The 26,439-nt window shown below is 44.8% G+C and overlaps 1 protein-coding gene across 1 annotated transcript in view; it reads left to right on the forward strand.

Annotated features, from left to right (window-relative positions):
- ADAMTSL3 (ADAMTS like 3) overlaps positions 1–26,439 on the forward strand; it is a gene marked incomplete at both ends in the record, with an annotated part of 539,369 nt that overhangs the window by 455,198 nt on the left and 57,732 nt on the right. Inside the window, 2 exon segments of the mRNA XM_082852534.1 lie at positions 11,005–11,158; positions 21,168–22,239. Coding sequence (XP_082708660.1) covers positions 11,005–11,158; positions 21,168–22,239 — 1,226 coding nt within the window.

The following is a 26,439-nucleotide window of genomic DNA, read 5'->3' on the forward strand; positions in this document are numbered from 1 at the left end:
TGGTGGTGCTGAACTCTCTCAGCTTTTGCTTGTCTGTAAAGGTTTTAATTTCTCCATCAAATCTGAACGAGATCCTTGCTGGGTAGAGTAATCTTGGTTGCGGGTTTTTCTCCTTCATCACTTTAAATATGTCCTGCCACTCCCTTCTGGCTTGCAGAGTTTCTGCTGAAAGATCAGCTGTTAACCTTATGGGGATTCCCTTGTGTGTTATTTGTTGTTTTTCCCTTGCTGCTTGTAATATGTTTTCTTTGTATTTAATTTTTGACAGTTTGATTAATATGTGTCTTGGCGTATTTCTCCTTGGATTTATCCTGTATGGGACTCTCTGTGCTTCCTGGACTTGATTAACTATTTCCTTTCCCATATTAGGGAACTTTTCAACTATAATCTCTTCAAATATTTTCTCAGTCCCTTTCTTTTTCTCTTCTTCTTCTGGAACCCCTATAATTCGGATGTTGGTTCGTTTAATGTTGTCCCAGAGGTCTCTGAGACTGTCCTCAGTTCTTTTCATTCTTTTTTCTTTATTCTGCTCTGCAGTAGTTATTTCCACTATTTTATCTTCCAGGTCACTTATCCGTTCTTCTGCCTCAGTTATTCTTCTATTGATCCCATCTAGAGTATTTTTTATTTCATTTATTGTGTTGTTCATCTTTGCTTGTTTCATCTTTCGTTCTTCTGGGTCCTTGTTAAATGTTTCTTGCATTTTGTCTATTCTATTTCCAAGATTTTGGATCATCTTTACTATCATTATTCTGAATTCTTTTTCAGGTAGACTGCCTATTTCCTCTTCATTTGTTAGGTCTGGTGGGTCTTTACCTTGCTTCTTCAACTGCTGTGTATTTTTCTGTCTTCTCATTTTGCTTATCTTACTGTGTTTGGGGTCTCCTTTTTGCAGCCTGCTGGTTCATAGTTCCCTTTGTTTTTGGTGTCTGTCCCCAGTGGCTAAGGTTGGTTCAGTGGGTTGTGTAGGCTTCCTGGTGGATGGGACTAGTGCCTGTGTTCTGGTGGATGAGGCTGGATCTTGTCTTTCTGGTGGGCAGTCCATGTCTGGTGGTGTGTTTTGGGGTGTCTGTGGACTTATTATGATTTTAGGCAGCCTCTCTGCTAATGGGTGGGGTTGTGTTCCTGTCTTGCTAGTTGTTTGGCATAGGGTGTTCAGCACTGTAGCTTGCTGGTCGTTGAGTGAAGCTGGGTGCTGGTGTTGAGATGGAGATCTCTGGGAGATTTTCACTGTTTGATATTATGTGGAGCTGGGAGGTCTCTTGTGGACCAGTGTCCTGATGTTGGCTCTCCCACCTCAGAGGCACAGCACTGACTCCTGGCTGCAGCACCAAGAGCCTTTCATCCACACGGCTCAGAATAAAAGGGAGAACAAATAGAGAGAAAGAATTGGTAGAAGTAGAAAGAAAGAAAGGAAGAATGAAAGAAAGAAAGAAAGAAAGAAAGGAGTGAGGGAGGGAGGGAGGAAGGAAGGAAGGAGGGAAGAAAGGAAAAAAGGAAAGAAAGAAAGAAGATAAAGTAAAATAAAGTAAGATAAAATAAAATAAAGTTATTAAAATAAAAAATAATTACTAAGAAAAAAAATTTTAAAAAATGGATGGATAGAACCCTAGGACAAATGGTGGAAGCGAAGCTACACAGACAAAATCTCACACAGAAGCATCCACATACACACTCACAAAAAGAGGAAAAGGGGAAAAAATCATAAATCTTGCTCTCAAAGTCCACCTCCTCAATTTGGGATGACTCGTTGTCTATTCAGGTATTCCACAGATGCAGGTACATCAAGTTGATTGTGGAGATTTAATCCGCTGCTTCTGAGGCTGCTGGGAGAGATTTCCCTTTCTCTTCTTGGTTCTCACAGCTTCCGGGGCTGAGCTTTGGATTTGGCCCCGCCTCTGCGTGTAGGTCACCTGAGGGCGTCTGTTCTTCGCTCAGACAGGACGGGGTTAAAGGAGCCGCTGATTCAGGGGCTCTGGCTCACTCAGGCCCGGGGGAGGGAGGGGTACGGAGTGCGTGAGGGGCGGGCCTGCGGCGGCAGAGGACGGCGTGACGTTGCACCGGCCTGAGGCACGCCGTGCGTTCTTCCGGGGGAGTTGTCCCTGGATCCCGGGACCCTGGCAGTGGCGGGCTGGACAGGCTCCCCAGAAGGGGGGTGTGGATAGTGACCTGTGCTCGCACACAGGCTTCTTGGTGGCGGCAGCAGCAGCCTTAGCGTCTCATGCCCGTCTCTGGGGTCCGCGCTTTTGGCTGCGGCTCGCGCCCGTCTCTGGAGCTCCTTTAAGCAGCGCTCTTAATCCCCTCTCCTCGCGCACCAGGAAACAAAGAGGGAAGAAAAGGTCTCTTGCCTCTTTGGCGGCGGCCCCCTTTATTCTTATTCCAGCTCTTTCTTCCAGTCTTGCTGCATCCTTACTGTCTATAGGCTGAGGTTTTAGCAAAGGTTCTGAAGCAGGTAGTTGAGGTCTGTAATGAGGGTCCTCTAATCTCCAGTCACTGCCCCAAATGTGTATCTTCTGGGATCAGAGGGGCAGTCTAACCTTAGAAATAATCTCAAGAAATAAGAAAGGGCAGTAACTGACATTTATGAACTTCCCTGAGTCCTAAATTCAGTGATGGTACGGTTGCAACCTATTGTATGATACCACTCCCATCTCATCCTACGACGGCCCTGGGAGTTGATGTATCCATTTCTGTAGATGAGAAAACAGAGGTACATTCAGACTGAAGTCGCCTTCCCAAGGGTAGAGCTAGGATTCAAAGCTGAGTTTGTGTGACCCAAGTTTAGAATAAACTGTGTACACTCATGTCTCTCATGCAAGAACAAGAGCTTTTGAGCCAAACAGACCCATGATGGAACCTACAAGCTTTAATGCCTGCAGGTGACCTCGTTCCATACCTTCAACCTGTGTGAGCCTCCATTTTCCTTTCTTTTAACACAGTGGTTGTTCTGAGGATAACATGAGATATTAGGTATGGAAACACCTAACCGAGTGGACCCTTCTCATCCCCCTGAGCATCCTTCTGGCATAGGTTGGATTGACAGTACTTTTATCTGCATGTTCTACAGTTTTATATTTTTCCTGTTTTAACTGTCTAGCTCAACTAAGTGCTAGTATGTATAAACTATCTTAACTGACAAGCCACAAGTCATGGTCCTCATCCAGGTCACTGAGGGTCTGCCTAAATGTTTCCCCAAACCCTCATTAAATGCTTCCAGTTACTGTCTCCATAAGGTTAGGGGCAGAACGTCAGGGAGGGGATAGCCATGCATTTGTGGAGAGAACTCTTGGCCTCGTGAATGCTTGGTCACCTTACTGCACTCAGTGTGACACCGGGACCAGCCAAATGGGCATCTTTTTAGAAGCTGGGAACTTGTAAGAGATGAGGCTCTCGAGTCCCACCCTGACCTAAGGAATCAGAATCTGCATTTGAACAAGATCCCCAGGTGTTGTCAGGCACATTCCCATTTGAGAAGCATTTCCCCACCTGCCCCTCATCCTTGGGAGGGCTGCTTAGCCCTTCAGTGTGTCCAAAGTAGGGATGGCTCTGGGAAATAACTCCTCTGAGCAAGTGCTGCCCTAACCCAAGAGGAAGAGGCAGGAAAAGGGAAAGACAAGGCGTGAGCGGATGCAGCCCGGGAGCACCTAGAACCCCTGCCGTGCTCTAAAATACCACACCCTCCTCACCTCTTCTCTTATTTCCTCTGAGAAAAAGGCCTTCACAGTTCCATCCTACCTCCTGAACAAACTCTTCTCACTGGCCTTTTAGAGGAGAGGCTGGGGCTGACATCCTTGCTTTCCTCTCCTGTCCAGTCCCTCTGTGAATAACGGAATTTGTAGTTGCTGGGTATGTTTCACTGAATGAACACGCTTTACCACGTTTACTCAGGCTTGCCTTGTGTCTTTGCTCTTGTTGTTACCCTCAAATCCTGGGCCCAGCTCTAAGCTTCCCTCCTCTGTGAAGTCTTCCACTCCCTAAAAATCATACAGCATTTCCCAGCTTTAACTCGTAATGACCCCAGGTTTTCTTTTTTATTGCGTTTTAATGGGGAGCTACTCCCTGAGCACCCACGTGGTCTTCTCATCTGGCCTATAGCGTCCTTGAGGCCAGTGGCCATGAGATCCTTGGGCCCTATAGACCTCTGAGCAGGTAAATACTCTTCCTCAAGAGCGTTTGCAGAGACAGGGGAAATGCAAAATGGTGTTGAAGTAGTGAGCTGTAGTAAAGCTCAGGCCAGCTAACAGAGGACAGGAAAATCATTCACTGGAAGAGATTTTGTTGGAAGAAAGAAGAGGAGACAGAAGCATTTAGCCACGTGAGCTGGGCTGGACCTGAGGCAGATCAGTTTCCTAGGCGACCATTCACCAAGGCGAGAGCAAGCTTGTGCACACTCCAAGAGGTCAGCCCATCTTCCTGCTCCTAGCCAAGGCCACATCTCCAGGACACCTGCATGTGGGAGGAGGAGCAGGTGTGCCCACGTGCACAGGAAGGCAGAGCCAGCGTTCAGACTTGGGGTCCAGTTAGGCCCACGTATTGCCCAGCAGTTTGTGTTTCCTACGGAATTCACCTTTTCTCTTGATGGTTGAAATTTTCTCTCATTTCTGAGTTGCTTTGTTTTGGCAGAGACTCTGATGCCAAATTGCCACCGTCCCTGAAGCTTTTTGCCAGGCTCGTCCCTCTGGCATGGGATGGCTCATTCCAGGGCAGCCATCAGTCTTGTGGTTCTGGGTGAGGCCCTTCCACTTTGGAACTGGCCACTACCCCTGAACCCAGAGAGACTGAAAAGCCACACCAGAGTTTCCGCTTTTCGCTGAGCCAGGCCTCTTAGGCTGCAGCTGGAATACTCCTCTCTCCCCGACACTAGCTCTATTCATGGCATGTTTGGGCTTTGTTCATTCATTGGCTCCTTCCTTTTCCTTGATTTCCTTAGATCTGAACCCAGTTTTAGGCAGAAAGGAACCTTCAATTCTTACACTGCTTTTCTAGTTACCAAAAAGGAGCGTTGGCTTCCCTGGTGGCGCAGTGGTAGAGAATCTGCCTGCCAATGCAGGAGACACAGGTTCGAGCCCTGGTCCGGGAAGATCCCACATGCCGCAAGGCAGCTAAGCCCGTGTGCCACAACTACTGAGCCTGCGCACTAGGGCCTGCGAGCCACAACTGCTGAGCCTGTGTGCCACAATTGCTGAAGCCCACACGCCTGGAGCCCGTGCTCCACAAAAGGAGAAGCCACCGCAATGAGAAGCCTGTGCATCGCAACGAAGAGTAGCGCCTGCTCACCACAACTAGAGAAAGCCCGCGCACAGCAACAAAGACCCAACGCAGCCAAAACTAAATAAATTACATAAATAAATAAATTTGAAAAAAAAAACAAGGAGCATCGACACTTACATGGGGCAGTCTTCCCTAAAGGTGGATTTCTGCAATCCACATACCCCTTGTGGACTGTTTTGTGACCCTGTTCCTTTGACTGAAATCCAGTAGCCTCTCTTCATTCTTTGTTCTCTCTACTTTGACGGAGCATTTGGCCATTTTGTCCACTTTCATCATTCTCCTTCAGGGTGTTTCTTGGTGTTACTTATTTTTCCTACTTATTCGACTGCATCTTTTCTATTGGTTTGCCTTCTTCCAAATCTCCAAAAAGCTCAGTATTTGACCCTTTGCTTTTTATCACTGCATTTTTTCTCCATTGATGATTCTGTGGTGGGACTTCTTCTCTGACTTCTATAGGTGACTCTCTGTCTCCAGGAACAGTGTCTGACTTTCTCTTCAGTACCTGTCCTTAGTTCCCCAAGTAGGATGTATCCTCATTATGGGAAAGTAAAGGGACACCCTCTTCATTCCCAACCAGCTCCCCCACCTACTTCCTGTCCCTGTCAGTGCACCAGCATCTTTCCAACACTTCTGATCATCTCTGACTTTGCCTCCTGTGTTCAGTTACCTATACCTGCCAACTCTTCGATTCTTGAAATATGTCCATATGCTAAGTAAAAAGGGAAAGATCTCTATACGTGAGACATTTTACAAAGTACAGCTCAAGATATGTCCAGGACACATGGATTTCCAAATATGGCTTTCCAGTTTTCAATAGATTTATTAATTATGACTCAGCAAGGCAGTGGTGTGTTGGAGCCAGTTCATACTAGCTTTTGAGAACCAATTGTGATCTCTTCCTACCTTGTATTCAATGACATTTGATGACAGCTTGAAATCAGCCCTGATGGGAATATTTACACCACAGAAATTGGCAAATGTTACAGTCAGGGCCCTCTTTTCCATGAACCTGTTGTGAAACATTTACTAGCACACAACTGCATGAAAGGGCTATTCACACACACACACACACACACACACACACACACACACACTATCTTATCAACAAGACACTTTCAGCTTATTGATAAATCAGGTACTTAGGATAGAAATGCTCTTATTTGTTGACTGAAATAAATAGACTTGTAGAATCTTCTTCTAAATTGAGTATGCCTATTGCCACAGCTCAGCATCTTCACAGTCATTTACTGAGCACTGCTATGATTGATTACTCCAGGTACCAGGAATCTGAGACAATCAAGAATACAGTCTTCAATGAGCTCACAGTTGAATGAGGCAGACCGATGAAAAAAATTGTATATAAAGTCCAATAGAGTTGTCCCCTCTACAGAAATAAGTGAAAATTGAGGGGAAACATCTGAGTCTGCCTGAGTCCCAGGAAAGTGTTGTAGAAAATGCAGCTTTAGAGTTTGGTCTAAAGGATAAGACCCGATTAGAGTCCTGAGAAAAGAAAACCGAAACAATGTAACAGAACAAAACTATAAATAAAAGATTCCAAGCACCACACTGAAAGGGCACACCATATACCTGGGAAAATTGACCCAGAATGGTCAATATCAAGACATACTCTACTAAAGACACTGGATGTTAAAGATTAAAGAATAATGTGTTAGTGTTTTTAGGCAAAAGGACCAAGTCACTTACTAGGGAAAGAAAATCAGGTTAGCATCAGACTTCGCAACAATACTACTTCATAGTAGAAAACAATGGAGTAACATCTTTAATGTACTAAAAGAGGAAATGTGAACCAAGGATTTTCTGTCCTGCCCAACTGATCTTCAAGTTTGAAGGTCGCAGACAGATAGTTCCAAAGTTACAAGAACTCAGGGTATGTTGTTCCCATGAGCTCTTCCGGAGGAATCTACCATATTTCTATGGAATAAATCATAGAAGCTTTGGCATAAAGTTGCTGTTTTGCGAGTCATAATTAATGGCACTGGTCCTGTCATCTCTGCTGTCTCAGCTGTGAACCTTCTCTAATGGCACGCTAACCTTGAACTTAGCAGATACAAGGTCACGTGAGACCTCCATCCAGAAGAGGGGTTTACAAATGGTCTTCCCATTCATAATGGGGAGAAAAAGTCAAATACTGATCTTGAGAAATGGCTTATGCGTGGTGATTGGCAATTATGTAACTACTGTTTTTATATTCTATGGAAAACTCCTAGATGATGATTTGATGTGTTAAAAAAATACATCATAAGTTGCTAAATGGTAATTTTTAATTATTTGTTCAAAAGCTTACAAAAAGCTTCCCTCTGTACTGAAAAACTATTTTTTTTTTTTTTTTTTTTTTTTGCGGTACGCGGGCCTCTCACTGCTGTGGCCTCTCCCGTTGCGGAGCACAGGCTCTGGACGCGCAGGCTCAGCGGCCATGGCTCACGGACCCAGCCGCTCCGCGGCATGTGGGATCTTCCCAGACCGGGGCATGAACCCGCGTCCCCTGCATCGGCAGGTGGACTCTCAACCACTGTGCCACCAGGGAAGCCCTGAAAAACTATTAATAATTAAGGCTTTCTGTTAAAGAGGACAATAAAGGCATTTAAAAAAAATTCCATTCCCCTTCTGTGAAACCCAACAAAATACCCACAAAGAGGATGAAAGAGCAGGAACATCCTGTCTTTAATGAACAATGAAATGGCCACAAACCCAAACTATGAATGATGAGATACACCTGCCAAAGACCATAAAATCTGGACCAAAATGAGGGAGGGAAGGCTGAGGGATGACAAAGATTTCCTCAGGCACGAGCAGGATATAGATTTCCCTAGGAGTAAGTGTGATGGTCCTGAAAGGCCTACTCAACAGTTCTTTGATTACAGACACTAGATGGGGGACCATGCGCTGCCCCTGAAAACACCGTGATTGTCCCTGCAGAGCCGTGGGGGAGATGGAGCTGCAGGAGAAGCCACATGTTTAGACCTCCCAGCCAAGGAAGGCTGCAGAAATGGAGTGGTGTGGAGGAAGGAGGGCAGCAATCGCTGGATGATTACACAGTGAACAAGTTACTTAAGAGGCTGTTCCCTGAGTCACACCGACCCTTCCAATGCCAACATCTGAAGAGATATATGGGCAAAGGAAATAAAAATTTGGTGACAGACTATTGCAGACAGCCAATTTATGGAAATGCCCTAGCTCGTTCCCCAAACCCGTGGTATTCCCAAACAGCCAGCTGCATTTAAAAAGCTCTGGCAAGAGGGAGGAGCTATGGGAACATATGTATATGTATAACTGATTCACTTTGTTATAAAGCAGAAACTAACACACCATTGTAAAGCAATTATACTCCAATAAAGATGTTAAAAAAAAAAAAAGCTCCAGCATAAAAACTATGCATCAAAACTGGGGGAAAAAAATTGAAGGGGAAGAAAGAAGTTAAGGTGTGGGGAAAGGAACAGGAGGCAAGAGTCACATGAACAGCGTAGTATCACAAAGGTATTACCCAGAGAAAAGTTCTGAAAAACAGGCTCCATATTCCCAAGGAAATTATAGTCATGCTGTCTGGGGGGAAAGTGGCTTTAAAATGAGGTTTGAGTTCAGAAAGAGATTATGAGTCAACAGAAGGAGATGAAAAGACAACTTGGAATAGTCAGGGAAAAAAAGTGAAAAGAAGAACTTTAGACAGCAGACGTAAAAGTTACTTTACAAGCAACAAAAAGTAATTAAAACGACTGGAAACAGAGAGCTATGGTATACAAGCTGGAATAACTCATATAAAATGATATGAAAAAGAGTAAGATGTAAAATGGGTTTTTAGAGGCAATGATGGATATGGAAAGGCAGAGAGAGGCGATTAGACATAAGTGTGATTGGTATTCGTGAGAAGAACAAGACAAATGGAACAGAAAGATATTCAGAGATAATTAAGGGGAATTAGTTTCCTTTAATAAAAGCTTTAATTTGCAAGTCATAATGGTATACCACGTGCCACTAAAGTATGACCCACTAAGACATAGCCTGCTTATGTGCTGAACTTCACTGGTAAAGTAAGGAGCCAAAGGCCTCTGAGCATAAAAGGCAAACAAATAAACAACAAAAATTCCCTGCTTGGCCTCCTACACCTTCACAGTAGCATTAGATGCAAGAAGACCAGTGAAGCAGTGTCTGCACAATTCAAAAGGAAAGGAAGTATGACCCAGGTATTTTCTCTTCATCTTGTTTGTTCTTCATGTGGAAAGGCAAGAGAGGCAGTCAGAGCATACGTACCCATGAGCCCGTCTCGAAAAACTTGCAGGGCCATGATGAAGCATCAAGATGACTAAAAATAGGGGCTTCCCTGGTGGCGCAGTGGTTGAGAGTCCGCCTGCCGGTGCAGGGGACGTGGGTTCGTGCCCCGGTCCGGGAAGATCCCACATGCCGCTGAGCGGCTGGGCCCCTGAGCCATGGCCGCTGAGCCTTCGCGTCCGGAGCCTGTGCTCCACAACAGGAGAGGCCACAACAGTGAGAGGCCCGCGAACTGCAAAAAAAAAAAAAAAAAAAAAAAAGACTAAAAATAAAAAATCCAGGAAGGCACAGATGCTGGTGAAAAAAGATAGAAGATGAATCGTAAATTCATTTAAGCACAGAATTAAGAGTAATCAACCAGCAATTGCATCTCAGAACAGAACGTAAATATCAGAAAATCTTGACGTTAGCTAAATAATTTAACAAAAACAAATTGAATGTGGCACAGGAGAGATGGGTGAGAGGAAATGTAAATGTGCTTACCAGATACTCTCGTTAAGTCAAAACATGTCAGTAAAAATAACTACCCAAACCTCTTGTTGGTTTCTTTCATCTTCTTTCTTAACTTCGGAGAGTTCTTTTGGGAATTAATCACTTAACAGTGGAAAAAAATCCGCCATTCAGCAACTCTTTTAATCTTATTTTAGTTTATTTTTTTCTAATATACCTAATAAAATTGCAGTAAAATTTTAAATTAAAATTGCATGTACACATGTAATTATGACTACCGAATATCAATGTTATAGACACAATGATTATCAAATATTAATGTTCTCTTACGTAGAGCAGTTTGGGTGTTTTTTAAAACAAAAAGTTTCCTTTTATACTTTTCTAGTCCTTGAATTCTTGACCATGGGTGTATGTCATTTTTTAATTTTAATTTTTTTTTAGTGAACTATAATTGGCATATAATATATTCGTTTCAGGTGTGCAACATAGTGATTCAATGTTTGTATACGTTATGAAAAGATCACCACAATAATTCTATTCACCATACAAAGTTAATACCATATTATTGTCTATATTATGTCATTTTTTAAAAAGCAGAGTCATCCTACTATATTAATAAATATCTAAAAAATAAAATAGATTAGACATCTAAAAAATAAAGTAGACATCAATTATAAGACCATAAAACCGCACGATAATAAATCACTAGAAATTAGTTACTATCTCAGAAGGAAGAAAGTGAGGAAGGAAGGAAGGAAGGGAGGGAAGAAGGGAAGAGAGAAAAGAAAAGGCAGAGGGGAGGGGAGGGGAGTGATGGGGAGTGTTGGGGTGAGGGAGAATCTCCATCTCCTAAAAGATATTCAAGCTTAGGAAGTGCTTACTTACTGGTGCTCCCATACATAACACCCCTCCTGTTTCACCGCAGGAGACGTCGCTGTTGCTGCAGGGGATGTGTCTGCTGACACTCCGTTTGACTCTGTCGCCCAATTCTCATTACAGTGTTCTGTCAGTTGTGGTGTTGGAACCCAGCGGAGACAGCAGGTATGCCAAAGGCTGACAGCCAAAGGCCGGCGTGTCCCCCTCAGTGAGACCATGTGCAGGCATCTTCCTGGGCCCCCTCTTGCGAGATCTTGCCGAATGCCTGTGTGCAGGAGTAAGTATGGAAAGGCCACGCTTCACCAGATATGCCGATTCTGTTCCTTTCCCCGAGTGGCTTCATCTTCCATAGAGCAACACGTTTCTAATCTGTAGGTAAAGCAAATCAAGCAGAATTCAGGATTGTTATAAGCGGCAAATGGTATAATATTGAAGACCAAGATACAGCTGTAAGAAAAGTCAGTTTGAAGAAATATCCATCCGCTTAACAAATGCATGCTGTGTATGTACATACATATACGTACATATGTGTACGTACGTATGTGTATGTATATATACTAAGGTTACCAGCAACTTTCCTGAAGAAACTTACCAAGTAAGAAAAATGATAGTAACTTTAAAAAATGTCATAGTATTCATGGCGTTTATTGAGCACTTACTCTGTGGAGTTCCTTGCAGGCATTATTGCGTTGTCTTATTTAGTCCCCGGCAACATTGTGAGCCAGGTATTATCCCCATTGAGAGATGAGGAATCCAAGACGTAGAGAAGGTCCGAGATTTGACCAAGGATCTGTAGCTGCCAGTTGGGCCTCTTGGCCTCTTGGACCACAAATCTGTCTGATTCCTGAGCCCACGCTCTTAGCCACCTCTCTGTGGTGATTTATAGACAACATTCTTTCTTTTTCCCCGGAAACTCTTTGAGAACAAGTTTTCAAAATCTTGAGATTCCAAAGATTCGAGATCCCCAAGTTTTATCGTATCCTGGAATTCAAGAATGTCTGTGGCGTGTGGCGCAGTGTCCTGCTTCAAGCTGCTTACCTAGCTGATTTTTATTAATTGTGGGTGGTTGCATAGCAACGTGGCTGGACCGTAAACTGTCTTAGAGGAGAGTAAGATGAAATTCCGGCAGCTTCCTCTAAAATAATAACAGAATAACATGTGGGAATACATCGTGGTTATTAGGACGTGCAATATGGTAGAAGATGAAATTGTAAATTGTTACGGCATACGGTAGAAAGCAGAGTAAAAGGATGTTTTAGGGAGGAAAAAAAAGCAGGAAAAAAAGACAGTCATATTTCCCCTTGACCCTGTCTCATTCTCTAGCTTGCCAACATGTAGGTCATGGAAGCAGACAAGAGACAGGAATGCATTCTCCCAGCACAGCCAAGTCACCCCGAGCTGGGCCTCCACTTCAGCCGTAGCCTGGCCTGATGCCATCACCTTGGATCAATGGCCCTGGCTTGCATAAATTTGGCTTCTCCCTCTGCACTCTCCTGTGGCATCCTCTTCCCCCCCCCACCGTATCAGAGCCAATGGGATGAGCTTGGCACAGACTCATTCTCCCTACCCCTCCTGCCTCTGCACCATTTTCCCTCTGTCATCACACACTTAGCACGTACACCGCCCTCATCCCACCTTCAAATGCATCGTGTGCCGACCTCCAGCATCCTTTCTATCTTTCGCCAGGACACACCACCACCAGGTCCATTCTTTCTCTCTAACATCTGCCAACACCTAGGACAGCCAGCATCCATGCGGATGACTTTCTCACACCCTGATATCCCAATCTCCCAACATGGTCAGTTTCACTGACAGCCGTCCCCTTGGCAGGGTGACACCCTAGACTTCCTCATTTCTTGGTACTTAAATAGCTTCCTGCTCTTCTACCGTTCCCCACCTGGCCCCTGCTTGTTTAGTTAATGCTTCATTGTGACCTCTGGTTCTTCCTTCCCTGTTGTCCCCAAACTTCCTGCTCTTGCACTAGAAACCACTCCTCTTGGCTGGCATTTCCTCATCACTCACTTAACCAATTCTAGAGTCGGATCACTATGCCCTTCCTTAACCCATCACCTCCATCACCCTGCTCACCTTCAACCCTGGTGGGTTACCTTTTAGGTGATCTTTTTTTACGGTGTCATCATTTTTAACTTTAATTACAACCATGTATATAAATGATAACACACGAGATAAGTTGAGAGAACAAGGGGATGTAAAGGAACTAATGATTTTATCTTGTATCACAGATCAGATAACAGCTGAGTAGGGCTCCTATTTCACAGAGCTGACTGTTTCAGGTAATAAAGCATGGTAATTTATCACATCCACATGATTTTAAAACCTAAGAGACCTCTTTTATATTTTAACCAAAATAACGCAAAGAACAAACATGATACAAAGATCGGTTTGTGTGCGTAGTTAACAAATGTGCAGACGTAATATTTTTAACAGTGACAAAATCAATGCATTTCACCATGTCAGTTCAAGCAGAATTCCATCTTTCTAGATATAAACTGAACATCTCTCGTCATACATACTTTCTGACCTACCACTGCAGGTCACACGCAGGCTTAGGTACTTTGTGAAATCTCCTTTAAAAGAATCCATAATGTCATGTCTCAAAGCGATTAGGATGACATCACCTTTTAGGTGATTTTTATTTGCTTGTTCTTTAGTTCCCTGACCTGAGCTACTGGGATTTGCTGAAGAAAAGAATACCACCATCCTGATTAGACATACTTCATATTCATGCTATCTGATTTACCTGGGCAATAACGTGTGGGTGTTTTTCCTATTCCTAAGAATTCCCAAGAAATTCATCCTAGCTATTTTGTAACCACTCTACTGGCCCCAAGTTGCCATTTCTCTGTGGATAAACTCATCTTTTATTCCTCTATTCCGACTGTCCTCTCTCCTTCATGTCACATCCACCCCCTTTGCTCACCAGACTGGAAAAGCATGGTCTTCTTTATAGACCTAATCCCTCAGTTATGGAAGAGGTGTGAAGACAAGAAAGATCAAGCCCAGCTATGCTGGGATCTTTATTCCCTGTCAAGGCTCCGCTTCTAGAAATGTGTCCTAATCAGTGCCTTGAGTTTAAGTAAAACCCATCCTCTATGGAGGAGAGAATCTTCTTGCTCCCTGTTTTGACCCTTTTAATGTGCAGTGGGGTGGAGGGTGGGGGGCAAGATGTCTTGAGCTCCCCCTAGAGGCCAGTGGTGCACCATACAGTCCCCCTGCCTGCTTCTCCCCAGACCTTCCCTGCATTCTCCCACCTCCAGCTTTTACCCCTTGCTTAAATGCTTCCCTCCGCCATATCTAGCAACTGACATTCTTCCCTTTCTTGAAGGACCAGTACAAACACTGCCTTTCCCAGTAATCTTTCTCAGTTGTACTTAATCTCTGAAAAGTAATATGACAATGTGGTTAAGCCAACTTGAGTTCAAATCTCATTTCTGTCAGTATCTCATCATGTGACACTGGGCAGGTTATTTAATCTCTGTGAGTCTCAGTGTTTTTTAATTTAATTTTATTTATTTATTTATTTATTGCAGTACGCGGGCCTCTCACCGTTGTGGCCTCTCCCGCCGCGGAGCACAGGCTCCGGATGCGCAGGCCCAGCGGCCATGGCTCACGGGCCCAGCCGCTCCGCAGCACGTGGGATCTTCCCGGACCGGGGCACGAACCCACGCCCCCTGCATCGGCAGGCGGACTCCCAACCACCGCGCCCCAGGGAAGCCCCGTCAGTGTTTTATCTATAAAATGAGAATAGTAGTTGTACCTACCTCATAGAATTGTTTTGAGAATTAATGCCTAGAAAGTGCTTAGAAACAGTGCCGGGCACATACTGTAGGCTCAGAAGTATTAGTTATTTTTAATGTCATTACCATTTTAATTCCTATTATAGCTTTAAGATAGGATAAAATGTAACGGAGTAACTAGTATTGTGTCTCCTGGCTTACTAGGGTATAAGTTTATATGGGGTAGCTAGATAGTAGCTCTGGACAGTTTTTCCGTGTAGGCCCCCAAAGCACTTATCATAGTGAGTTGTACCCAAAGACATGCTTTTCAAATATGTCAGGCTTGGATCATCCTCAGATTGCTATTAAAAGCCTGCCTGTCTTGGCTTCCAATCAGGCATCTAAAGAAAACAAAAGATAATAGGAATATAGTGTTTGAGTTTAGACTTCTTTCAATTATGGCTCCTGGTTTTAAAGGTTCCCAAGTCTTGGTGAAGAATTCTTATTTTTCACCCAAGTACTGACATCAGAATAGTTGGAGGACTTCCCTGGCGGTCCGGTGGTAAGACCACGCTTCCACTGCAGGGGGCGCGGGTTTGATCCCGGGTCGGAAAACTAAGATCCCACATGCCACATGGTGCGGCCAAAAAAAAATTTTTTTTGAGGGAAGGGAGGCACCCGGGCATGTACTATATGATGAAAATGTCAAGAAACATATGCCTCATCCCCTTCCCGGGTTATCGCAAACCCACTCGCTTCTCTCCAGCTCTTGGTCTTCCTCCTTGTACCAGCCCAGCGTCTGCCTCTTCAGCTCTCATTATAGAGAGCTTCTGCTCTTCCTCTTTGCCTTCTCAGATTCCAGTAACACCCACCCCTGCCTGCCTGACATAGCTGTAGCCCTTGCAAACCCAGACAGGCACAGGGCTCGCTCGCCAGCACCCCTCTTGGGCCTGTGTCACCTCCTGCAGCATCCAACAGCATACAGTTATTTTATCTTTTGCTCAGTCATTCGTTATTCATTCAATAAACAGTAGGAGTTTTCTCTTACTGTTTACTCTTACTGTTTACTCTTGTTTACATGTACCAGACACTGTGGTGTGCCCCAAGGACAGAGATGATCTCTCTGCCTGGGCATATATTGTTTTCAGTGTCAGAGGATAGCATTTCCTTATTAATTCTTTCAGGACTCATTCATCAAGTGCTACTGTGTTTTAGATGGTATGATACAAAATGAAAAGGATCCCTTCTCTTGTCTCTAAGAACTCATAGTCTAGTAGGAGAGAGACATATATAAACAAATAGGAGAATAAAGTGCCAATGGTATCATAAAAGGATGCAGAAGTGCTCACTGCAGCTGGGGGATGTGAGGAAGGGTTTCAAAAAGGAGGAAGCTTTGAGCAGAATTCTGAAAGCTGCGTCCATTAATCAGATCCACACGGGACACGGGAGAATCTGGGAAAAGAGAACAGTGTCGGCAAAAGTGGGGTATGACAAATGGAGTGATGTGTTTGGGGAAACTGCAGGCAATTCCATGGGATTAGAACTGAGGTTGAAGGCGGGTTATGGTGAAAGGGAAAGCTTGAGAGGTGAGCTGTAGAGCGTCTCGAGCCCCGTAATGAGGAGTTTAGATTTTATCAAAGAAGGAAGTGACGTAGTCAGATTTTATTTTGGTTTATTTACTCAGACAGCTGTCTAGATATATTTTTTACATTAATTTTTATTGGAGTATAGTTGCTTTACAAGGTTGTGTTTGTTTCTACTGTACAGCAAAGTGAATCAGCTATACGTATACATATATCCCCTCTTTTTTGGATTTCCTTCCCATTTAGGTCACCACAGAGCATTGAGTAGAGTTCCCTTTGCTATACAGCAGGTTCTTATTATATCTGTTTTATACATAGTAGTGTATATGTGTCAGTCCCTGTTTCTCAGTTCATCACAGCCTCCCTTCCCCCACTGGTATCCACACGTTTGTTCTCTACATCTGTGTCTCTGCTTTGCAAGTAAGTTCGTCTGTATCATTTTTCTAGATTCCACATATAAATGATATTATACGATATTTGTTTTTCTCTTTCTGACTTACTTCACTCTGTATGACACTCTAGGTCCATCCACGTCTCTGCAACTGGCACAATTTCGTTCCTTTTATGGCTGAGTGATATCCCATCGTATATATGTACCACATCTTCCTTATCCATTCCTCTGTTGATGGACGTTTAGGTTGCTTCCGTGTCCTGGCTATTGTCAATAGTGCTTCATATATGGATATATTGGAAAAATATGAGAGTGCAGGCAGGGAGTCTAGTCAAGGGGATATGACGATCTCTAGGTGAGAGAGTGTGAGGATAGAAGCAGTGAGGCTACATTCTAACAGTGTTTCAGATGTCCCATCCAAGTACATGATGGCTGGCTAGAGTTGGGAGCGAAAAGGACCGTGGTGCGCTTGTCAGTGTTTAACAAGCAGCTCTGGGGCAAGGTGGGTGGCGAGGAGGGAGAGGTTGCTGTCATTTGTTACCTTTGCTGATTTCTGTGGTGTAGATACTCCCGTCATGGTTGGTTTCTGGCTGCCGACATGGCATCATTGAATGCAGAGTTGGGAATGGATAGTAACAGTCTCACCGACCTGTGAGTCTGTGAGAGGAAGGGCCAGCATGCCAGTGGACAGGGAAGAATCGAGATGACTCTAGAATCTGCCTGGAGGAGGTTGGTAGAAGATGAAGCCATTAACTTAGGGCATATAGGAAGAGGAGGACTGTTGGGATGGGTGAGGGAGGCAGAGATAAAGTGTTTAGGTTACAATATTTTAAACTTGAAGTAGCAGGAAGAGATTTCCAGTCAGCAGTGGACTATTAGATCTTGTGCTCTAGAGAAAGGTCTAGGTTAGACAGATCAACCTGGGAGCCATCCACCTAGAGTTGTTAGTTACAACTACAAGATCATCCAAAGAAAAGTTTAGAGCAAGAAGAGAAAGGGAGGAAGTGGCCAAGCACTGACGCCTGAGGGGTAGTAGCGCCAGCCAGCAGCATGCTGGCAACGAACAGTGGTGGGAAAGGACCAGAAGGAGGGTTGAAAAAGATGGCGGGGAGGCGAGACTTTTCCATGAACTGAGTGATTACGGGCGCCATGTGTCCTAGAAGGGTCAAGTACGAATACTGAAGGGACATTGTATTTGTCACTAGGGGACCATTGGTGGCCTTTTCCTGAGAGCTTTTAGTGCGGTGCTGTGAGCAGAAGCTCATCTACCCTCGCTTGAAAAGTGCATGAGAACCAAGTGTGGAAGCCATTCCTTCAGCCTGATGAGACACTTACTGTGTAATCTTCATGGGGCTTCACAGCCCATTTAACCAGTCCCGCCTATAGCATCCCTCGTAGCCTCCTCTCAGCTACCTGTGTTTCTACCCTAAAGAGAATCTGAAAAAAAGCTGCCCGGGTTCTTGATAGAGCTCCAGAGGGGCTTGTGAGATCCTCCATGCCAGTGGGAGCAATGCGGGCCAGCACCAACCAAGCAGCCCCATCCAGGGCTGGGTTCTGAGGTGCCTGGGTTCCACAGGGTAATAGGAAGGCTTAGAGCCTGCTTTGCAGCCAGAGCCCATTCGGGAGCGGCAGGAGTCAAGTGATGGTGAGACCAAGTGGAAACATCCAGCACAGACGGCTTGGGGCAGAAACCTGGCATGGCGCCAAGACTTAGCATCGTGGCAGGGACACAACTGGAATTAGGGCTGGACACGAGCAGGCAATTGTGTTAAACAGCCTCGGGCACCAGAGCTGGCCTTTACTGGGCAGGGCAGGCTGACCCTGAGGCCAGAAGGAGGACCTCCAGAAGAAAGATCTCTTCATTTTCTAGAAACGCCAGAAGATGTGGCATTTCTCATACCCAGCACAGTGGGAGAGTGGAGGGATGGGTGGGTACCCTCGCACTGCCCGCAGGCCCTCCAGGAGGGATGCCATCGCTGCCTGGCCACTCTCTGTCTCATCAGGCTCGTCCAGTGTGGCAGTTTGGGGGCATATTCAGATGCAGGAGGAGGCAGTCACCCGAAACCAGACCAGTTTCTTCCCCAAGAACTGTGTCTGATGAGGCCACGCTCCAGGCACTGCTCCAGAGGAACTCACCAGAGTCCCAAGAGAGGAACTGGCCCACGCCGTGGGACCTGGCAGAACCTGATCCCAGACCCCTCCCCGGGCATACATGCTAACTGAACTGCTGCATACCCAGCGTGAGGAATTGCTAAACAGGCCTGGTTGGGAATGGAGCTGGGGCCACAGGGCTTGCCTTCCAGCAGATGGGCATGCAGCCAGAGGGAGCGGCTGAGCTGCTCGTGTGGCTCACCCAGCCATGGGCAGGTCCTTTACCAAGGCTGAACACTGCCTGTCACCTGCAGACTCCCCAGCCTGCTTTGGAAGGAGTCAGGTCCCATCTGCTTTAAGCCCCAAGCTCAGCTAAGGGACATCTGGCTACCAGTGGACCTGAATGTAATTAGAACCCTTCTCCCTGGTAATTAGAAACCATCTCCATGGCAATTAGAACCCATCTCCACACAGGATGCTGTGCGGGCTTATACCAGCCTCAGCTCATCTCCAGCCTGAAGCGTCGAGCCAGGCATGTGCTGCGTTCCCCATGTGGGCTTCTGCACCTTCCTAGCGAGAGCAGGAAGGTTCACGCTATGGCCTCATCTGTAGCAGCCCTCAGAGTCTGTCTCCACACCCCTCTCTCAGTTGCATGAGTTCAAAAGTCTGACTTTGACCCAGCTTAAACTCTGATTTTGAAGAACAGGTTTCAAAGCCATCCACGTGCACATTTATCTTTCCCGTTGTCCGCCACTGAGGGATTAATGACCAGACAGGGTGTTCAACTGCATCCTTTTAAATGATAATAAAAAGAGGTCTTTATAGGTGCATATAAACACATATATGTAGATATAATGGATATGTATGTGTGTAGACATACATACATACCGTGCATTGTGACAATAGGCTACTGATCAGTAGCCACGCCGCTCCCCTTAGAGATGAGCCGAGGGGAGCATTCATGGGCAGAACTGTGGGCAAGGGGCCTGGCCTATTCATTGCATCTCTGTGGAATTTGCATGCAAACTCATTATGCCCGTCCCTCACTTAGAACATTCTCTACCGCAACCCTGTTGTTATGAACCCAACCCTGTTGCTTTTCTGAACGTACGGGCACCACCACACCCCAGCAGGCAGGCAGACTCTAAAGGGACCGTGAGCCACCTGAGAGGAGTCCAGGAGTTATTCTGGCAAACCAGGGTACTAGTTCGTGCCCAGGGCCTGAGAAGTCCGTCTAAGCAGAGTCTTCATCTGGTTCTCCTCCCGGCGTATCCCTGCCAGTGCTACAACCAGGAGGAGCCGTAACCGGGGTCCTCCAAGCTTCTGATTCCCACCCTCCCCCCACCCCGTCTCATGACCTGAATTCCACAGTGCCATTTCCGTGGATCCAGTCTCTCTTCTGTCACTTCCTCCTTCCAGGCCCTCTAGCCCACGCTCCACCATCTGCCCATGGACCTAAGTACATCTTCAAAGAGGAATCAGTCTTCCACCTGCATCAAGCTCCCCTACTCACTTCAGAATCACCCTAGGACGCGTTGAGGCCTTCCTTCGCGCGGGTGGACAGAGCCACTGCTCTTGGGGGATGGGATCCGAGGAGTGTCCTCTTTGGCCTTAGCCCATTAACTGCAGCCAGTGCCCAGGAACAAGCAAGAGTCAGCCGACCCTTCATCCGTCTCAGCTTGCCCTGTTGTTTGCTGGCTGGACCTGCCTTTGTCCACTGACAATAGTCATATATGAGAGCTTTTAAGTGCCCGCTAATGTGCTGTGCACTTGATATAAACGCTCTAACCTGTCACATTCCTCTGACGAAGGTGCTAACATTACCCACATTTTATGAGTGAGAAAACTGAGGCTCAGAGAGGTTAAATGACTTGTGCAAATGGCGCTAAGATCCAAACTCAGATTCATCTGGCTTCCAAGTGCCTGTCCTACCTTTTCTTCTTTGATCACTTGCTTCTTTAGGCCCCCAAGCTAGTTGAACTGACCTGCTTGGGTTATATGCTGCAGTTGGCCGGCTTCATCCTCCTTTTCAGATCCTTCAAACGCATTCACTCATCTCCCCAATCACTGCCTCCCTCAGATTTGGGTTGGGGTACCCCTGGCCAAGCCATACTAGATTCTCAGGGGCCTCCTCCCCTAGGTGGTGGAGGCCCCACATATCAGACATCCCCTTACTGATGGAAACATTTAACCACTTAACCTCATGCCTCCCCAAACCAGAGCTTTGTAAAATAATTTACATGTTTCCGTGCAATTCATTCAAACGTGCATTCTTTGCTGCTAAAGTACCAGATAGTTGTGAAATTTACCCCCATCTAAGGATGTATAATATATATATATAATTACTTATGTTTTAGTTCTCAAATGTTTTAAAACAGGAAAAAAGAATTTGTTGACTTGTGCCAGCCTTGGAAGATTACAGTCAAAAAGTTTTCATTATTGAGATGTTTGTGTTTTCTTTTCTTTCTTTTTTCTTTCCTACAGAAATGCAACCAGAGATGAAGACCAGCCTTGGCAAGCAGGGTCCTCAGATCCTTGGTGTCCAGAGAGTCTACATTCAGACAAGGGAAGAGAAGCGCCTGAACCTGACCGTCGGGAGCAGAGCCTATTTGCTGCCCAACACATCTGTGATTATTAAATGCCCAGTGCGACGATTCCAGAAATCTCTGATCCAGTGGGAGAAGGACGGCCATTGTCTGCAGAGCTCCAAACGACTCGGCATCACCAAGTCAGGCTCACTGAAAATCCACAGCCTGGCAGCCCCCGACATCGGCATGTACCGGTGTATCGCAGGCTCTGCCCAAGAGACAGTGGTGCTCAAGCTCATTGGCACGGACAACCGGCTCATTGCACCCCCAGCCCTCAGAGGGCACACAAGGGAATATCCTGGGATGGACCACAATGAAGCCAATAATTTGGGAGCCACATGGCATAAGATGAGGCAGAAGTGGAGTCACCAAAATGAGCTTTATTTGGACGATGGCCAGATTCGTCACCAGCCTCTCTTAAGAGCTCTGTTGGGCCACTGCAGCCGTTCTGCGGGAAACGCCAACGCCTGGGAGTTTGAGAAAAAGCAGTTTGAAGCCGCAGTTAAACAGGGAGCCTACAGCATGGATACCGCCCAGTTTGATGAACTGATAAGGAACATGAGTCAGCTCATGGAGACTGGAGAGGTCAGTGATGACCTTGCGTCCCAGGTGATATATCAGCTGGTGGCCGAGTTAGCGAAGGCGCAGTCTGCACACGTGCAGTGGCGGGGCATCCTGGGAGAGGCGCCTCCCACGGCTCACCTAAGGGGGGAAACGGGAAGTGTGCCCCAAAGCTCAAATGCGAAAAACTCGGGCAAGCTGACATTCAAGCCAAAGGGACCTGTTCTCTTGAGGCAAAGCCAGCCCACCTCGATTTCTTTTAATAAAACAGTACATTCAAGGATTGGAAATACAGTCTACATTACAAGAAGGACGGAGGTCATCAATATACTGTGTGAGCTTGTTACCCCCGGTGAGGCCACATATACGTGGACCAAGGATGGAGCATTGTTACGACCCTCCGAAAAGTAAGTAAAATAAGAATACAGTGTTTCCTCTGTAACACCATCTTAATGCTTCTTCTTCCAGCTTTCTTGAAAATATTTTCAAATCCCTTCTCCTAAGAATGTGTTTCCAACAGGATTCTTCAGGAAAGAAACTCAAAAATGTTAGGGTATGGAATGTAAAATAGTTAGCTAGTGGGAAGCAGCAGCATAGCACAGGGAGATCAGCTCAGTGCTTTGCAACCACCTACAAGGGTAGGATAGGGAGGGTGGGAGGAGATATGGGGATATATGTATACATATAGCTGATTCACTTTGGTGTACCACAGAAACTAACACAATATTGTGAAGCAATTATACTCCAATAAAGATATATTGGAGTATAAAAAAATAAAAAGAAAGAAATCAAAGTAGTCTTTACTTCACCATCATTTTAAAGTGGAGGGCTAAGTGGCTACCAGTTCAAGGAGAACAGTTACTTTCTTCTCAGCCTATTATAGATAAGATTGTTTTCTGGCTTCCATTTTTGTTGTTGAAAAGTGTGTTGTCAGTGTAATTATTATTCATTGGTAGGTAATACGTTCTTTTTCTCTGTTTATCTTTCAAAATTTATTCTTATCTTTGGTGCTCTGCAGTTTTATGATGGTAAATCTACGTGAGTGTCTTGTTTTATTTATCTTGCTTGAAATTTGTTGCACTTTCTGTACTGAGGATACATATATTTTATCAGTTCTGGAAAATTCTCAGCCCATTTTCTTTTTTTTTTTTTTTTTTGCGGTACACGGGCCTCACTGTTGTGGCCTCTCCCGTTGCGGAGCACAGGCTCCGGACGCGCAGGCTCAGCGGCCATGGCTCATGGGCCCAGCCGCTCCGCGACATGTGGGATCCTCCCAGACCGGGGCACAAACCCGTGTCTCCTGCATCGGCAGGCGGACTCTCAACCACTGCGCCACCAGGGAAGGCCCCCATTTTCTTTTTGAATATAGCTTTTTCTTCTTTCTTTCTAGAACCCCAAATAAATGTATGTGAGAATTTCTCTGTCTCAATCTTCCCTGTGTTTTAACCTCTCTTTCATATTGCCTCTTTTACTTTCTAGTTTGCTACTTGTCTCTTCAGCATTGTAAAAAACTAAGTGGATATTAGCCCACCCACTTAGTTTTCCATTTCAGTGACCACATATATAATTTTTAGAAGTTCTGTTTGGTTATTTTGTGGATTGTTGAATAATTTTTGCTAGTTTGTCAAGGTGTTCTTCTATTTATGTATATATTATGTAAAGTATAAGATTATACATTAAATATAAATAATCCAAAAGCTCCAACTAAAAGCCAGAGATTGTCAGAGGATAACAAAGCAACAACTAAAATATAGGTTGTCAACAAGAAGTGCACTTCAAGTGTAAAAACACAGATAGGTTAAGAGTAAAAGGATGGAAAGCAGCATATCAAATAAATGCATACTTGAATGTTTCTAAGAGCCTTATTCATAATAGCCTCAAACTGGAAATAGGCCAAATGTCCATCACCTGATGGCTTTGTAAACAGATTACGGTATGTTCATAAAATGGCAAATGCTCATCATAGATAAGGAAGGAGCTATGGATGTATATACATCGATATGTATGAATATCAAAACCATTATGTTAAGTGAAAGAAACCAAGCATAAAAGATTACATACTTTATAATAATTCCATTTATATGAACTTGTAGCAAAGACAAAATTACAGTGATAGAAAGAAGGTCAATGGTTGTCATAGTCCTAAGGTTTGGGGGGAGGGGACTTGACTGCAAGCGAGCAAAGGAAACTTTCTGAGGTTTTAGAAATGTTATATATCTTGCTTGTGGTGGTGGCTACACGAATGTATACGTGTGTCAGAAATCAAATTGTACACTTAACGTTAGTGAATTTTATTGCCTGATAATTACAGTTCAATTTATAAAATGTGTCTCAAAACAAAAAAATCTTAATAGTATTATACTTCCTTTTCCCCTCTCTCATGTGCTATCTTTTATCATACATTTTACTTCTACTTACATTATATACTCTAAAGTGCATTGCTACTCTATGTATTCCATACAATCACCTGTCAATTAAAGGAATTTTTTTTGTTTTTTTCCTGGTACGCAGGCCTCTCACTGTTGTGGCCTCTCCCGTTGCGGAGCACAGGCTCTGGACGCGCAGGCTCAGCGGCCATGGCTCACGGGCCCAGCCGCTCCGCGGCATGTGGGATCTTCCCGGACCGGGGCACGAACCCGTGTCCCCTGCATCGGCAGGCGGACTCTCAACCACTGCGCCACCAGGGAAGCCCCTAAAGGAATTTTTAAATGAAAAAAAAGTCAGGGTATGGTTTTCACATGTGCATGGGAATTCTCAAAATGAAATCGTACTGTCCCAATCATTATCACATAGCTGTGATACAAGACTGGATACCGTTAAGATTGAATTTAAGCATGTACAGACTCTCTCTTTGCAGGTCACTTAACATTTAAAAATAAAATCAACATAAGGCCATTAAAAAAGCATACTTATAGTAATCTTACATTGTGTAGGAACTGTAAATCAGAATCTTCCATATCTAGGAGATGTGGTATCTCATTTGAACTCACACCAGCCCCATGAGTTTGGCAGGGTAGGGGTTAATACTTTTCTGATGAGGTCGTTGGAAAACAGAATCTCTTTTGCAAATATTTCCCCCCATTCTGAGGGCTGTCTTTTGGTCTTGTTTATGGTTTCCTTTGCTGTGCAAAAGCTTTTAAGTTTCATTAGGTCCCACTTGTTTATTTTTGTTTTTATTTCCATTTCTCAAAATGGGAGAAAATATTTGCAAATGAAGCAACTGACAAAGGATTAATCTCCAAAATTTACAAGCAGCTCATGCAGCTCAATAACAAAAAAACAAACAACCCAATCCAAAAATGGGCAGAAGGCCTAAATAGACATTTCTCCAAAGAAGATATACAGATTGCCAACAAACACGTGAAAGAATGCTCAACATCATTAATCATTAGAGAAATGCAGATCAAAACTACAATGAGATATCATCTCACACGGGTCAGAATGGCCATAGTCAAAAAATCTACAAACAATAAATGCTGGAGAGGGTGTGGAGAAAAGGGAACACTCTTGCACTGCTGGTGAGAATGTGAATTGGTATAGCCACTATGGAGAACAGTATGGAGGTTCCTTAAAAAACTACAAATAGAACTACCATATGACCCAGCAATCCCACTACTGGGCATATACCCTGAGAAAACCATAATTCAGAAAGAGTCATGGGGCTTCCCTGGTGGCGCAGTGGTTGAGAGTCCGCCTGCCGATGCAGGGGACACGGGTTCGTGCCCCGGTCTGGGAAGTTCCCATATGCTGCGGAGTGGCTGGGCCCGTGAGCCATGGCCGCTGAGCCTGCGCGTCCGGAGCCTGTGCTCCGCAACGGGAGAGGCCACAACAGTGAGAGGCCCGCGTACTGCAAAAAAAAAAAACAACAAAAAAAAGAGTCATGTACCAAAATGTTCACTGCAGCTCTATTTACAATAGCCAGGAGATGGAAGCAACCTAAGTGTACATCATCAGATGAATGGATAAAGATGTGGCACATATATACAATGGAATATTACTCAGCCATAAAAAGAAACAAAATTGAGTTATTTGTAGTGAGGTGGATGGACCTAGAGTCTGTCATACAGAGTGAAGTCAGAAAGAGAAAGACAAATACCGTATGCTAACACACATATATGGTATCTAAGAAAAATAAAATGTCATGAAGAACCTAGGGGTAAGACGGGAATAAAGACACAGACCTACTAGAGAATGGACTTAAGGATATGGGGAGGGGGAAGGGTAAGCTGTGACAAAGTGAGAGAGTGGCATGGACATATATACACTACCAAACGTAAAATAGATTATCTAGTGGGAAGCAGCCGCATAGCACGGGGAGATCAGCTCGGTGCTTTGTGACCGCCTGGTGGGGTGGGATAAGGAGGGTGGGAGGGAGGGAGACGCAAGAGGGAAGAGATATGGGAACATATGTATATGTATAACTGATTGACTTTGTTATAAAGCAGAAACTAACACACCATTGTAAAGCAATTATACTCCAGTAAAGATGTTAAAAAAAACAAACAGAATCTCATGACTAATTCACGGCCAGTCAGAACCAGGGACCTTATCTCCTGAACACTGCCAGCGATGTTTGAAGATCACACAAATAATAGCTTTGGTAGAAA

Source organism: Leucopleurus acutus, assembly GCF_964270905.1.
Source record: "Leucopleurus acutus genome assembly, chromosome: 1".
Classification (NCBI taxonomy): domain Eukaryota; kingdom Metazoa; phylum Chordata; class Mammalia; order Artiodactyla; family Delphinidae; genus Leucopleurus; species Leucopleurus acutus.